Source organism: Ochotona princeps, chromosome 19, assembly GCF_030435755.1.
Source record: "Ochotona princeps isolate mOchPri1 chromosome 19, mOchPri1.hap1, whole genome shotgun sequence".
In the NCBI taxonomy this organism is placed as follows: Eukaryota; Metazoa; Chordata; class Mammalia; order Lagomorpha; family Ochotonidae; genus Ochotona; species Ochotona princeps.
This window is the reverse complement of record NC_080850.1, coordinates 50,239,587-50,254,689: the sequence shown is the minus strand read 5'-3', so window position 1 is coordinate 50,254,689 and position 15,103 is coordinate 50,239,587. Positions and strand designations below refer to the sequence as shown.

At 56.6% G+C, this 15,103-nt stretch overlaps 2 protein-coding genes across 3 annotated transcripts; one reads left to right on the top strand and one right to left on the bottom strand.

Annotated features, from left to right (window-relative positions):
* Window positions 1-3,212: 3,212 nt before the first annotated feature.
* On the bottom strand, window positions 3,213-4,250 carry LOC101518550 (olfactory receptor 11L1). The gene has a single exon (XM_004586554.3). It carries the CDS (start codon window positions 4,248-4,250, stop codon window positions 3,213-3,215), a length of 1,038 nt encoding a protein of 345 aa, XP_004586611.3.
* A 2,959-nt stretch (window positions 4,251-7,209) lies between these two features.
* Window positions 7,210-14,600, top strand: TRIM58 (tripartite motif containing 58). Of its 2 annotated transcripts, XM_004586555.2 has the most exons (6): window positions 7,210-7,694; window positions 10,077-10,172; window positions 11,346-11,576; window positions 13,205-13,227; window positions 13,326-13,426; window positions 14,030-14,600. In XM_004586555.2, exons 1-6 carry the CDS (start codon window positions 7,275-7,277, stop codon window positions 14,572-14,574), a joined length of 1,416 nt encoding a protein of 471 aa, XP_004586612.2. In that variant the 5' UTR covers window positions 7,210-7,274; the 3' UTR covers window positions 14,575-14,600. The 2 variants fall into 2 exon arrangements, with proteins under 2 accessions (XP_004586612.2, XP_058533702.1); XM_058677719.1 differs by lacking the exon at window positions 10,077-10,172.
* Window positions 14,601-15,103: the final 503 nt, after the last annotated feature.

Genomic DNA, 15,103 nt, shown 5'->3' with positions numbered 1-15,103 from the left:
GCCTGGCAGCTCATTATAGGAACATGCCACCCCTCCCTGTTGTGCTCCCAGTGGATGGACACGCACACTGTCTCTCCCTGTCCTGTTCCCTGCAGGTGGACACTCATGCTGTCCTACCGGTAACTGCTAGGAACAGCACTTCCAGGAGCACACTGGCTCATACGCACCTGTTAGAAAACTGCTTACCATTCTTGTGAGTGTGTCCGGGAGTGACGCTGACGTGCCATGCGGTAATTGCACACATATTTGTCTTTAGTTTTGTAAGTTGATTGACACCCGCTTTTTTTTTTTTTGAGAAGTTATCTCTGTGCTGTCTCAGGGTGCAGAACTTTTGTGAAACTCATTACGTCTGTTTTTGTCGCTAGACTTCCCCTGCTGCAGTGGATTTTATGATTTTGATTTGTATCCCCTATTGATCAATGTGCGTGTTTGCCCTTTGCCTATCTTCTTGGGAGAACCTCGGTTCAAGCCCTTTACCATTTCGAATTGGGTTCTTTCTAAACGTGTTGCGGAAAATTCGACAAGACACACGGCACCAAGCCTGCTTCTTGTCTCACACAAAGAAGAATTTCATGCAGAGAACTCTAGTGTGCAAAGCAGGGTTATTTAGGGAAAAGTAGAAAAAGGCTCCTGCCCTAGCCACAGGGAAGAACTCTAGCAGGGATCTCCTGCCATGGTGGCAGGGGGGCTCCAAAGAAGGAAAAGTCCTGTGAATTTGTGGAAATAGTATTTTTTATACAACGTCTCAGGGGAGTCGTTCAAAGGGCAAGTAGAGAAAAACCTGATTCACAATGGGCAAAATGTAGCACCTTGTCCAGCAGGGTGGGTCTGGTGGCTTCCTCCTCCCGTTCTGGTTGTGCTGTTAGAGGGAAGGGATATGTTGATTCCTTGCAGGGAAGGAAGGGTAAGAAACAGGGAGAAGCAGGGCTTTATGTTTTGGAAGGTAACTTCACCAGGGACCAGAGACCCCACCTGTCTGCTATCCCGTCGGACTCCTCACAGTGTTACTTTACATTCTGAAGCTCTCTATGTGAATGTACTCAGAATACTGATCTCTATTTTAGACTCATTTATTTTAAACTCAGAATCTCAGGGAGAGAGTCACACAGAAAGCGAACTCTTCCCTCTGCTGGCTCACTCCCCCCATGGCTGCAGAGGCAAGAGTCAGGGGTGAGGTGTCCCTGTGTAGGCGGCAGGAACTCGTGCAGTTGGATCATCTTCGGCTGTTCTTCCCAGGTCACCAGCAAGCAGCTGGATGGGAAGCGGAGCAGCTGCGACCCCATCTGGGGTCTGTGCGGGATTCTACATCACAACCTGTTCCTTGAATATTGGTCCTTATCATGTATATTAAGGCAAATAATTGTCCCCCTCCCATGGGCAGCCTCTGTTCGATCGATGGTGTCCTTTGACACACAATGTTTTTGGCTTGGTGACCCCATTTGCTTCCTGTCAGTGGTTGCAAGTCCTTCTGTCCCACCTGAGAAACAGGGTTCAGCTTAGCTTCTGCGGGTGGTCTCTGCTAACACCTTTTGTAGACAGGGTTCTTGTGGCTCACGAATGCGTAATTGATTCACTTTCACTTTTGCGTAGCTCAAATTTTGCCCTCACATTAAAAATAGTTTTGGACGTTTTGGTGATTAATACATCCACACAGAAGATTTCAACTATTTTGCAAATGAGCCCGTTACAGGAGCCACAGACAAGAATACAAATGGATGAAATGAGTGAAATTATGGGAATATGATGTGGACCAAAGCCAGTTCCCTGAAGAAGAGCCAATTCTGGGGAAATTCATGTTTAAATAACAGTAGCCTAATTGTCCCAGAATTCTTTATAAAATTATGGGATGTGAAGAAGTTTCTTAATTCCACCTCAACCATCTCAGCAGAGGCACACACACGGACACATACACACATACACACGCACACACACCTTGTCAGAGGTTTGAGCATCAGCCTGGAGCTATAAGCACAGTGAGTTTGGCTGTTTGAGTTCCCTGGATCCTTTGATTTTCCATTAGATGGCTGGAAAATGGTGTAGAGCAGAGGCGGGTCTGGTGACTGCCGTGGCTTTGACGGCATGGGGGCCAGTAAGTCACCAGCTCAGCTACCTAGAGGAGGCTGAAGGGCTCAGCAGTGTGAGAGTGTGTGTGTGTGCGTGTGTGTGTGTGAGTGTGTGTGTGCGTGTGTGTGTGTGTGTCCTCACAGGGAGGGGTGGTGGCCCTCAGCAGTGTGTGTGTGTGAGTGTGTGTGTGTGTGTGAGTGTGTGTGTGTGTTTCCCACAGGGAGGAGGTTTTTGCTAGTGTCACCTGCTTCTGTTGCTGGCCTCCTCAACCTTGGCTCTGCTGGGTGGAAAGTCTCCAAGGATCCTGGACCCTGTTGCTTAGACACAGTGCAGGCTGCTAGCTGTCCGGTGTCTGGCTCCAGCCTGTTTGTGCACTTGCTGAAATGGCCCCCGGCAGGTGCAAGCTGCAGATAAGTGACATCCGGCAGCTCCACTGCTTCCAAGTCCTGAGCTGCGGACACTTCAGCCCTCCTCCCCCCACCTCCTGCTTGTGCCTTGCTCTGAGGTGGTCCCGACTCTGCTCTGGTGCCAACACAGAGCTCCCCAGCCATACTGTTCCACATTTGTGCTCCTGCTTTGGCTCAATGGTAATTCCCTCTGATTCATTTATGCTTTCCACTGGGGCCCAGTCGACCCTGTTCCTTTCTGTGTGATTATATCCCCAGGTTCCTCCTCCCCTCTCCTCCTCCCTCTGTCCCCTATAACTGCATTGAACAAAAGACATTAGAAATTCCAAGTTGCTCCAGATAAATGCTTGGCACTTCAAAAACCCTCATTTGGTCTTTCTTTAGTAGAACATGTGGGTCAGCATGCCTTTTGCCATCCTGTTCTCATTCACTCCTTCCAGAGCTGTTTAACAAACACTCATGTCCCTGAAGATTTTAGGGGTACAAGGTCAGGTTCATAATGGTTCTTCAAAGTTGAAGTTTTTGTCCCTAGGGGTTCAGGAAGAAGGGCAGTCTGAACACCACTTGTACACTTTAGGATCTGATAGAGTGCAAGGATAAAAGTTCCCCCAAATGATCTGATGGAGATGATTGGCTTCTGACCAAGAGAGGCTGAAGCTGCTGTACCAGCCCAGCCTGTGGACCCGTCTGGGCCACAGCGATGCCCAGCAGAGCTAGTCCATCAGCCCTGGCCCCGCTCACCTACCACCGTGACCTCTGCAGGCCACTCCATCCAAGCACGGCGCCTCCATCTGGCCCGACTCTATGGAAGCTGCACTTCCTGACAGCCACCTTCCTCACCGCCTCCTTGAAGTCTTTGTTCCTCAAGCTGTAAATAATGGGGTTCAGCAGCGGAGTGACCACAGTGTAGAAAACAGAGACAGTCTTATTGGTTTCCGGGGATGGGTGGGCACTGGGGCGCACATACATGGAGATCATGGCACCATAGTAGATGCTGACAACGGTTAGGTGGGACCCGCACGTGGAGAAGGCCTTGGTTCGGCCAGAGGCGGAAGGGGTCCTCAGTACGGAGGACACGATGAAAACGTAAGACACGAGGGTCAGAGAAAAGCAAATGCACAGGACAGCCACGGACAGGGTGAAGATGACTAGCTCCGTGGTGTGAATGCTGGAGCAGGACAGCTGCATCAGAGGGGGGAGGTCACAGAAGAAGTGGTCGATTAGGTTGGGGCCGCAGAAGTCCAACTGGGCAATCATCAGGGAAGGCAGGAGGCCTGTGCCAGCCCCGACCAGCCAGGAGGTAGCCACCAGCTTGGTGCAGACCCTGGGACTCATGAGGAAGGGGTAGCGGAGGGGGCTGCAGATGGCCAGGTACCGGTCATAAGCCATGGTGGCCAGGAGGAAGCACTCAGTAGCCCCAAAGCACACGAAAAAGTAGAGCTGTGCCATGCAGGCGGAGAAGGCGATGGCTTGGCCCCGAGAGATCAGGGTGACTAGCAAACGGGGCACAATGGTGGACGTGTAGCATACCTCCAAGACAGAAAGGTGCTGAAGGAGCCAGTACATGGGCAAATGCAGCTGCCTTGCCTGGCTCACCATGGTCACGATCATTGCGTTCCCTGCGATGGTGAGGACATAGATGGCCAGGAAGACAGCGAAGAGCAGGATCTGCCACTCAGCCACGTCCCAGAATCCCAGGAGCTGAAACTCGGTGACTGTGGACATGTTTGGGGAGATGGCCTTTGCCCATGGGGGCAGAGAAATGTGAGATCTTCCCATAGCCAGGGTACAGGGTGGGAGCCGCACAGGCACAGGGTACAGGGTGGGAGCCGCGCAGGGTGGGAGCTGCACAGGCACAGGGTGGGAGCCGCTCAGGCACAGGGTGGGAGCCGCTCAGGCACAGGGTGGGAGCCGTGCAGGCACAGGGTGGGAGCCGCACAGGGTACAGGGTGGGAGCCGCACAGGGTACAGGGTGGGAGCCGCACAGGCACAGGGTGGGAGCCGCTCAGGCACAGGGTGGGAGCCGCACAGGCACAGGGTGGGAGCCGCTCAGGCACAGGGTGGGAGCCGTGCAGGTACAGGCACAGGGTGGGAGCCGTGCAGGTACAGGCACAGGACGTAGATGTTGTGGATGTCTCAAGAACAGAACGCCTCGCAGTTTATGCCTCTGCGAGCAGCTTGCTACAGGACCTCATGTATGAGTCCATCTCTAACAAGATCCGGCTCAATGGGGGCATCAGCCCACAGGGGAGAGCCAGCAAGTGCCACCACTTCGCTTGGAGTTGTTCAGAGTTGGGGCTCCTCCCTCCATGCACACCCATACGGAGACCCCCCCCCCCACTCACAGCCAAAACCATTTTAGATCCCAGGAACCCACTTTTCAGGGCTGACATTACCTCAATTGCCCAACTTTGGGGTGACACACAAAACTCAGCTCCCACAATGCTGGTTCAGTGCAGAGCCTGGCAGGGAATCCCAGTCCATCTCGCACGGGGCACGGAAGCACCCCCATCAGAAGGGCATTGTCGCTTTTCTGTGCAATGGACAAAACAGCCGTAGGCGTCCTGACACCTCTGTCTTAGTCACGCTTGCTGCTGGAGTAGCTAACGTGTGCGCTGCACTCTGAGCAGAAAGTCCCACTGCTTCCATACAGATGTGCCAAGGCAAGCAGGTCTAATTTCCAAGCCCAGCATCAAGGACCAGCACAGTCAGACCAGAAGAGGGGACCGCATGTGCACCACTCTCTCCAGTGAACCCACGAGCTGCCCTGTCTGGCTCCTGCCCTGTGGCCCGTGTTATTCTGCTCTATGTCATCTTGTACCATGCTCCTGCCACGGGGTCTGAAGCTTGCCATCTCCCACTGGCGTTGGGTGAGGGCAGCAGCCGCTCCCTGCAATAATCTTGGGGTGTTCAGAGTCCTGTTCCCCAGGCGCCAATCATGCTAGTGAGCTATGTTAACCTTCTGGGATTTGACTCTACCCCAAAGGCTGGGCTGCCAACGAGATGCGTGGGAGTGTGACAATACCTGTGTTCTTTGTGATCTGGGTTTTAAAGACGTTGAGCTTAGGGAGGTCTCTGCAATGGGGAATCAAACACCTAGTCTGACTAGAGCATTGCTCTCAAGTGAGACGTTGGCCCCCCAAGTGGCCCCAGTGATGGCAGCTCTTCGGGCTCTGGGAACAAACTGCTCTGGACAAGAGAAGAGAGGCTCTTCTCTCGGGCCCTGGCTCTGCCCCCTGGGGCTTATTGGGGGCCCCTTTGTGGGCTCTCTTGCTGCAGCCCTGGAGACTCAGCAGTGAACAGAATTACACAGTACCTGGGGGGGGGGGGTGCTTCTCATTCACTCAGTCACCTCCCTGCCCTCCCTGCCCTCCGCCCCTGGGGAGGGCTTCTTGCTCATGCCGTCACTTGCCCTGGCTGCTAAGGCTGCTACAGAGACACCTGTGTTCTAGGAGGTTGTGCCTGGGACCAAGTCCCACCAGGATTTCTGATCCAGCATCCTGCTAGCACACCTGGTAGCCATGGACAATGCCCCCCCCCCCACCCACGTGGCGGAGTGGGATGGAGCTCCTGGCTTCACCCTGGCCCTGCCCTGGCTCTTGTGGGCATTAGCGGTCATTGTTGCCTCAAGCATCATGGCAGGTGGCATAGCCAGCATCCTGCAGCCAGGGGCTGTACTCCTGCTGCTAAACTCTCTGCCGTCTTGCTCTCTTTCTAATGGTTTGCTCACACCCTCTGCCTGTCTGTGTCATCCAAAAAGACAGGTAGGCAGGTGGCCTCAGACCCCACTGTCCGTGAGAGCACAGGCCAAGACCTTGTCCTCACCACAAACACACACCTCCCAGGAGCTGCCAGGGCCTGAGTCATGGGTTTCTGCGCTCAGCTTTATCTGCTGTTGTGCACTGGGCCCTGCACCCCCGCCTGCACAGCACCGCTGAGTCACAGTGTGTGTGTGGGGAAATGCTGCCCCTTCCCCACAGCCCAGGAGGGGTCTCCTCTTCCCTTGCAGCCCCTCCACAGTGTTCTGCTCTGTGTCTGCAGGATCTGCTTGTGATGGCAAGGTCAGTCCTTAGAGATGCTGTCCAATCTCTGCATCACTCACATGCCTCCTAACCCCATGCTGTGTGCTCCGTGTGCACCAACAAGCACCATGGTGTGCCAAGACTGCCTTCAAACTCGCCCACACTCGTCACTCTGTCCCACAGATGCGTGTGCCCAGGACTTGTCCACTCCCCAAGGCTGCCTCCCACTGGGGAAACCGCCCTCTGCAGCCTCCTGCAGTCCTGACACAGGTGAGCTCACCTGCTCAGAGGGGGTCGCTGGGCTGTCACCTGCACACAACTGTCAGACCTCCACCCACCAGGACAGGTTGCAAATTAATTAGCAGAAGACAGGAAAATAGAAGCACGTGTGTGTGTGTGTGTGTGTGTGTGTGTAGAACAGTTATGCTGCATAAAGAAAAATTTGATTTCAAGGTTTTAATTATGCGAGGAGAACCCCAATGGGCTGATTCATTCAGCGCAGGATTTCGTTAACTCTTCCAGACTGGAATGTGGAGTGCGGGTACAGGTCGGGGAGGGGCAGAGGCAGCTGGAAGCGAGGACCCAGGAAGGCGAGGCCTGGAGCTATCACTGTGTCCTCCTTCCGGGTGTGACTTGCCAGTTTGCACCAGGAGTGGTTCAGTAGAAGTCCTGCTCAGGGCAGCAGATAAACCTGTGGGGGGCGGGGACTTCGGGAAGTGGGGGCAGAGCAGCAGGCCAGGGTGGCCCAGAGAGTCAGGGTGGTGGTGACTGTGTGCGCGGCATGGCCTCGGGGGAATCCGTGGACCGGCTGCGCGACGAGGCCCGCTGCCCTGTGTGCTTGGACTTCCTGCAGGAGCCAGTCAGCGTGGACTGCGGCCACAGCTTTTGCCGCGCCTGCATCTCTGAGCTGTGCGACAAGGCAGACAGCGCCCGCGGTGGCGTCTACGCCTGCCCCCAGTGCCGGGCCCCCTTCCGGCCCGCGAGCCTGCGGCCCAACCGGCAGCTGGCCGGGCTAGTGGACAGCGTGCGGCGCCTGGGGCTGGCGGCCATCCCGGCGGGGGCGCGGCGGTGCGCTCGACACGGGGAGTCGCTGAGCCGCTTCTGCGAGGAGGACTGCTCTGCGCTGTGCTGGGTGTGCGCGGCCGCAGAGCACCGGGGCCACCGCTCAGCGCCGCTGCCCGAGGCGGCTGCACGCTACCAGGTGAGGGTCATGGAGTGCTGGGGGAGCCTGGGCCTCAGCAGGTGCGGCCGCCAGTTGCTACCAAGTGAGGCTCACGCATGGCGCCCAGAACTCGCTCACCGCCTGAGGACCCCCACGAATGCCTCGCGTGCACTGGTCAGACCCAGTCTCTGGATCAGCTGGGGTTCTCTGCTCTGGGCGGTGGACGCTCTGCAATGGGCTGGCCATTGCTCCTTTAGGCCCTCCAGCCCTCGAACATCGCGGTTGCCCCTCCCCCTTGGGGGGTGAGGTGGGGCGTCCTGCAAGCTCCCGGTCATAGGGGTGCGTCTGTGGGGACCTCTTGCCAGGGGTTTCGGGTGTGTGGTACTGTGTGTAGCTTTGCCCAGGACTGTGTGCCACTCAGGCAACCTGGTGGGTGGGCATTCCCGGGGCTGCCCCTCCGCCCCTGGGAGTGACGGCACTAGCGAGAAGTCCTCCCCAGGGGTACAGGAGCAGGGAGGTGATGGCCTGAGAAGCTGGCCACCCCAATAGACTCAGTGGCGCGCCTAGCACGTAAGGAATAGGCTTGAGCCTGGCGCTGCAGCAGCTCTTCCTGCTGTGGCACCTCTGGAGCCAGGGGTTAGGGTTAAGGATAGGGTTAGGGGCCTCCATCTCAGCAGCAGCCTAGACGCATCTAGAACCTTCCTTCCAGCGCTAATGTGAGTGAGTGCCCCAGACCAGGACTGGGCTGCTCCCCCACCTCCCCCACCTGCATCTTGCTGCTTGTCCTTGATTTCTGTTTCCACCTACCAAACCCCGGCTCCTCCAGGCACTCCCTCTGACTGTTGTTTCAGCAAGTGCTGGCTTGGTTTCCCGGCTCTCTCAGGTGACACTTGGGGTGAAGGGTTTACCCTGCAGCAGGTGCTGAGTCATGCTTCTGTGACTCGCCTTCTCACTGTTGTTCCAAAGCTGCTGCCTTGCCCTGCCGCTTCACTTGTGCTGCCAGCTGTTCCTCACAGAGCAGAAGTACACGGGGCCTCCCTGGAAGCACCACCACCCTTTCCCCCTTGGGTGCTACCACTGGGAACACTTTGTGTATGGGACCTTGAGGGCGTAAGTGTTTGCTTCAGCAGGTGGTGGTTTGTGAAGTGTAACAGAGCAGGGTTGGGTCAGGGTGCTTCAGTTGCCTCATCCCACAGGGCAGAGTCTGGGGTCCAGTCCTGCATCCCACAGGGCAGAGTCTGGGGTCCAGTCCTGCATCCCACAGGGCCGCATCTGGGGTCCAGTCCTGCATCCCACAGGGCCGCATCTGGGGTCCAGTCCTGCATCCCACAGGGCCGCATCTGGGGTCCAGTCCTGCATCCCACAGGGCAGAGTCTGGGGTCCAGTCCTGCATCCCACAGGGCCGCATCTGGGGTCCAGTCCTGCATCCCACAGGGCCGCATCTGGGGTCCAGTCCTGCATCCCACAGGGCCGCATCTGGGGTCCAGTCCTGCATCCCACAGGGCAGAGTCTGGGGTCCAGTCCTGCATCCCACAAGGCAGTGTTTGGGGTCCAGTTCCAGCCCTGCCTCCTGTGACCATGCACTGTAGGCACAGCAGGTGGTGGCTCCAGGGCTTGCGTCCTGGAGTGGCTCCCTGGAGGGGAGACGTGGGTTGAGCCTCCTGCTCTGATGTCAGCCCATCCGTGCTGTGGGCAGCTGGGAGTGAACCAGTGGATGGAGGTCTGTGTGTGTGGTTCCTTTTCTCTGCCTTTCAAATGAAAAATGAAACAGAAAATTAGGCAAATATTAAAATGTATTTATCTATTTAGCATTGTAATTGTAATTCTAGTTGGATATCCTTTAACACCTTACTTACATATTTTGTTCTGCTAATATATAATATTCTCTTAGTTTTTAAGGACTTATTTATTTTGCTTGAAAGAGTTGCAAAAAGAGAGAAGGCGACACAGGTCTTCTATCCTCTGGTTCGCACCTCAAGTGGCCTTGGTAGCCAGAGCTGGGCTGGTCTAATGCTGGAGCCAGGGGCTTCCTCCAGGTCTCCCAGGTGGGTGCAGGGTCCCAAGCACTTGAGTCGTCCTCCACTGGTTTCTCAGGCTGCAAGCAGGAAGCTGGATAAAAAGTGGAGTGGCTGGGATACAGATCAATGCCCATATAGAATGCAGGTGCCACAGGCAGAAGATCAGCCTGTTGAGTCATCATGCTGGCCCTTAACATTTTAAAATTACTTTAACTCCTGCAAAGGTGGATGCAATGAACATAGGCATAGCCAAATCTGTGACTGTGTCTGGTGTTAAAGTGCATCTGTGCTTGTTCAGTTACTGACTAGAAGAGCAGCCTTCCGCTGCAGCTGCCTTCTGAGCTCCCCCGTGTCCAGGGGAAAGCCGGGCCCGTTCACGGCTCTGGCATGTCTTCCCGGACAGGTGAAGCTCCGGCGGGCCCTGGAGCATGTACGGAAGGAGCTGGAGGAGGCCTTGGCACAGGAGGCCAACGTGGGAAAGAAGACCGTCATCTGGAAGGTAGGAGTGCAGCTGCTGGGAGAGGTGCTAACTGCTCGCCTTCCCCGTGCAAGCAGGTGGGAGCAGGGAAGGACTCGATGCTCAGCACACACGCGTGTGTCTCCTGCTGCGGTCAGCACGAGCCACGGCAGGAGGCCAGGACAGACTTGGGGGTTCTGAGGCCAGCGGCTGTGTTAAGCTCCGGCAGAGACGTCTTCGCAGTTTCTACCCCAAACTCATGTCTGACCTTCTCGAATGGCTCTAAGGAACATTCTTTGCCAGGGTCAATTTTTTTTGTAAGATTGATTTATTTTTATTAGGAAGACATATTTAAAGAGAGGGGGGACAGAAAGACCTTCCATCTGCTGGTTCACTCCTCAAGTGGACGCAATGGCTAGAGCTGAGCTGATCCAAAGTCAGGGGCCAGGAACTTCTGGGTTTCCAACACGGATGTAGGGTCCCAAGGCTTTGGGCCGTCCTCGACTGCTTTCCCAGGCCACAAGCAGGGAGCTGGATGGGAAGTGGATCAGCCAGGACATGAACTGGCACCCACATGGGATCCTGGTGCATGCAAGGCAAGGATTTAGACACTAGGTTACCACGTTGGGCCCAGGCGATTTTATTGGAATGCTCTGGTGAGGTTCCTGTGTGGGAACTCAGCTTTAGCGGAGTGTGAGGGGTCAGTCACCCTCCCACAAGAGCTCCACCTGGAGTGTGTAGATTGTGTGCCCTGATTTCCACATTATGATTTCTGGGTTTGATGGAAAGATAAAGCCCTGTCGTTTATAGAACCTAATAATGGTTTGCTCCAATCACGTAAGGCTCCAATCTGACTACTTCTCTGACTTTCTATCCCTGTCTCGTTCTGACTTAATCACTGGGCGGTTACAGCCTGGTCTCTTCCCAGACTGACTGACTGAACTCATTTCTGCGTGACGCAGCTCGTGCAAATACAAATGATGCCCTTGCACGCTGGTGGGCTGGCGACATGGCCATCTTGTGTGGAGCTTGAGGGACAGAGCCCTAGGAAGGGATCTGACCGCAGTCCCTTGTCTCTGTCTGTCCGACCCCGGGCATGGAAGCCACTTCCCTTGAGGATGGCATAAGACACCAGCACACAGAGGGATGGGCGGGAGGCTTGGGCCCTGGCACTGCGCCCTGGGGGTGACGCTTTGATTCTCTGTGTGGCTGCAGGAGAAGGTAGAAGCACAGAGACAACGCTTCCGGCTGGAGTTTGAGAAGCACCGCGGCTACCTGGCCATGGAGGAGCAACTGCAGCTGCGGGGGCTGGAGGAAGAGGAGCGGGCCACACTGCAGAGGCTGCGGGACAGCAAGAGCCGGCTGGCACAGCACAACAAGGCCCTGAAGGAGCTGGCCGAAGAGCTGGAACAGCGGTGTCGGAGCCCAGACCTTGACCTGCTGGAGGTGAGGCGGGCACTGGGTTGTGGCTAGCGCCAGGCCTAGGGAGCAATGCTGGGCAGCCATGATTCTTGGAACTCGCTCTGTGTTAACACTGTCCAGTGGGACATCCCCTGGTAACTTGGTGTGCAGGTGCTGATGCCTGGGGCGCGGGCTGGCTGGTGGTTCCCAGGGTCTCTCTCACTCTGCTTGGGGGTGAAGGGCTGAGGGAGGAGGCACAGGACACTGGATGGACACGTGCCTTGGAGCTGGCCGGCCCTGTGTGTGGACAGAGAATGGTTGTGGGTGGTGTGAGCTGTCTCTAAGGCCTGCAGTTGATGCCCACTGGGGGTGCCGTATCCAAGGTCAGCTTGCTTGGGGTTCCAGGGTCAGCTCTGCTTCTAGTTCCAGCTTCCCGTCGCTGACCAGCAGGTAGCAAACAGGTGCTTGGGTCCCTGCCACCCAGGAGGGAGAGCCAGTGGAGTTCTGATTGACCTGGTCCAGCCTCAGTCACTGTGGGGATTTGGGGGGTGATTCAGTGATTGAGAGCTTGCGTTCCAGCTCTATTTTGGTCTCTCTGCCTTTCGAAGAAAACAAGTAAATAGGAGAAAAGAAAGGAAAAGCAACGTCTGGGCCTCCCTCTCCCACCTCAGCCCCAATTCCTGATCGGATTTTTCACTGATGAAACATCAGTGAAACATCTTGCTCGCTGTGGATGCCGTGAATGTAGCTGGCAGCCTTAGGCTCTGTGTGATTCCTACAGGATGGTTGGTAACCAGTGAGGGATCTTATAGAAACTACCATTTTTATTTACAAGGCATTTTAATTAAAATCTTCTCATTTCATCCTCAAAATAGCCAGATAAAAGTCAAAATTATTAACAGTATTGGAATCATTGTTATGCCAATTGCCTTATGAGCGGGGAGCACCTTATAACAATGTTTAAGTGATAGCAAATAATGCAAGAATTTAAATTTTCTCAGTAGCATTCACTGTCTTGCCTTACCAAGTCTCAAATATCAGCTTATTTATGTATTTTTATTTGAAAGGCAGAGAAGAAGAGAGAGATATCTTCCAACTGCTGGTCAGTCCTCAAATGGCCTCAATGGCTGGAGCTGAGCCAATCCAAAGCCAGGAGCCTGGAACTGCTCCTGGGTCTCCCATGTGGGCACAGGGTCCTAAGGCTTTGGGCCATCCTTCACTACTTTCCCAGGCCACAAGCTGGTCTGAGACAGCCCAGGGACAGAGCCATCCTGGGGACAGAGCCGTCCTGGGGACAGAACCATCCTTGGGGACAGAGCCATCCTGGGGACAGAGCCATCCTGGGGACAGAACCATCCTTGGGGACAGAACCATCCTTGGGGACAGAGCCGTCCTGGGGACAGAGCCATCCTGGGGACAGAACCATCCTGGGGATAGAACCATCCTTGGGGAAGAGCTGTTCCAGGGTCTGAGCTGTCCTGAGGTCACAGCTGTCCTGGCGACAGAACCATCCTTGGGGACGGAGCCGTCCTGGGGACAGAGCCATCCTTGGGGACAGAGCTGTTCCAGGGTCTGAGCTGTCCTGAGGTCACAGCTGTCCTGGGGACAGAGCCGTCCCGGGGACAGAGCCATCCTGAGGTCTGAGCCCTGTGTGTGTTCCCTTTCACTTGCAGGGAGTAGGAGGAGCCTTGAGCAGGTACGTTGGCCTTGGGCATCCCTGTGGGAGGGTGGCCAGAGGGCTGAGGGGCCCTGCTGGTGCCCACCTGTGGCTGTGCTGCTTCTGTGCCTACCCAGAGGTGAGGCTGTTGCCCCGCTGGAGCTGGAGACTGTGCCCATGGAGCTGAGGACCCTGTGCCGCATCCCGGGCTTGAGGGACATGCTGAGGAGGTTCTGGGGTATGTACCACTTCGCTTGTGGGATCAGCTGGCCCCTGACCAGGGTGTTCCTTGGCCGGGCTGGGCTTCCTGGGAGTCAGGAGAATCCAGTCCCAGGGTTGCTTGGCAGCAGCTTGGGGCTGTAACTCCACACTTGAGTCACAAGGTGAGCCACATGATGGGTGGTACTGGGTGGGTGTGAGTGGATATCAGGGGTCCTGGGCTCTCCCAGGTGAGGTTGTCTGGGTCCCTGCAGTTGTTCCTACCTGTCCACCAGACACACTCAGATACCCTGATGGCAGGACAGGCCTCACCCAGACACCAGGCCAACAGTTGGGGTTAGGGAGCTGACCGTGGCTGATTTTACACCATGGGGATTTCCTGCCGGTCCAGAGCTGAAGTCCGGTAACTGCAGCTGCCCTACACGGTAGAGGGCTCTGTACAAGGTTGGCTGCCATGGCCTTGGCCTTCTTGGGTAACCCCTGGCTTGCATGCCAGCCTGCGGCAGAACCTGAGGGATGTGCCAGGAAGGGCCATCTGTCAGTCACCTGCCTGTTCTCCGGGCAAGGACGCCGTGTGGCCTTCCTGAGATCTGACCGGAGACGTCCCCTTTTCCAAACGCAGTGGACGTCAAGTTGGACCCTGCCACGGCGCACCCCAGCCTGCTGCTGACCGCCGACCTGCGCAGCGTCCAAGATGGCGAGCACTGGAGGGCCGTCCCAGGCAACCCTGAGCGCTTCGACACGTGGCCATGCGTGCTGGGCTTGCAGACCTTCTCCTCAGGGCGCCACTACTGGGAAGTGGCTGTGGGCGAGGGCGCCGAGTGGGGCCTGGGCGTGTGCCGGGACGCCGTTGCCCGAAAGGGGGAGCACACGCCGTCCCCTGAGCATGGAGTCTGGGCCGTGTGGCTGCTGCGGGAAGACGAATACCTGGTGCTGGCCTCGCCCCCGGTGCCCCGTGCGCGCCCGCGGCGGCCCCGCTGCGTGGGCGTGTTCCTGGACTACGAGGCGGGGGAAGTCTCCTTCTACGACGCGCCCGCCGGCGTGCACATTTACACCTTCAGCCACCTGTTCTCAGGCGCGCTGCGGCCCTACTTCTTCGTCTGCGACAGGACTCCGCTGCTCCTGTGGCCCCTGAGGGACGTTGGCGCCGGGGTGGGGCCTGCCTGAGACCCGGGACCGTCCAGCCCTGGCTGCACTGGCGCAACCCTCGCCTCCGAGGACGCTGTCACGAGGCTCGCCCAGAGTCCTGCGTGGAGGAGGACAGCGCGGGGTGGAGGCTGCAGCTGCGGAGTGGCCTCCCCAGGCCCACCAAGCCAAGGCACTCAGCGCACTGCCTGGAGGCGTCACTCTAGAGCTCCCTTGGCTTCCCCAGCGCTGCCTTACCTTGTTTATTGATTGACTGAGCCTGTTGCTTGGCCCTTGTTACTGCTGACCCTCCACGCCCTCTCACGTCCAGCTGTGAGATGTGGATCAAGAACTGCCGGGCGCAGCTCCCGCACCTGCCGCCTCCTCTCCCTTTTGAGGCCCTTGGAGTCCGGCTTTACCCACGCTTCACCTGGACGCAGCTTTAACATGGGAATTCTTCCTGTTTCGGGTCAGACAGTCCCTGAACCCAGAGGCAGGATGGATGCTAAGCCCTCAGTCAGCTGCTGGTTCTGGCACCTGGGGCAGCCACGGCCCCTCGGGGTTCGGGTCA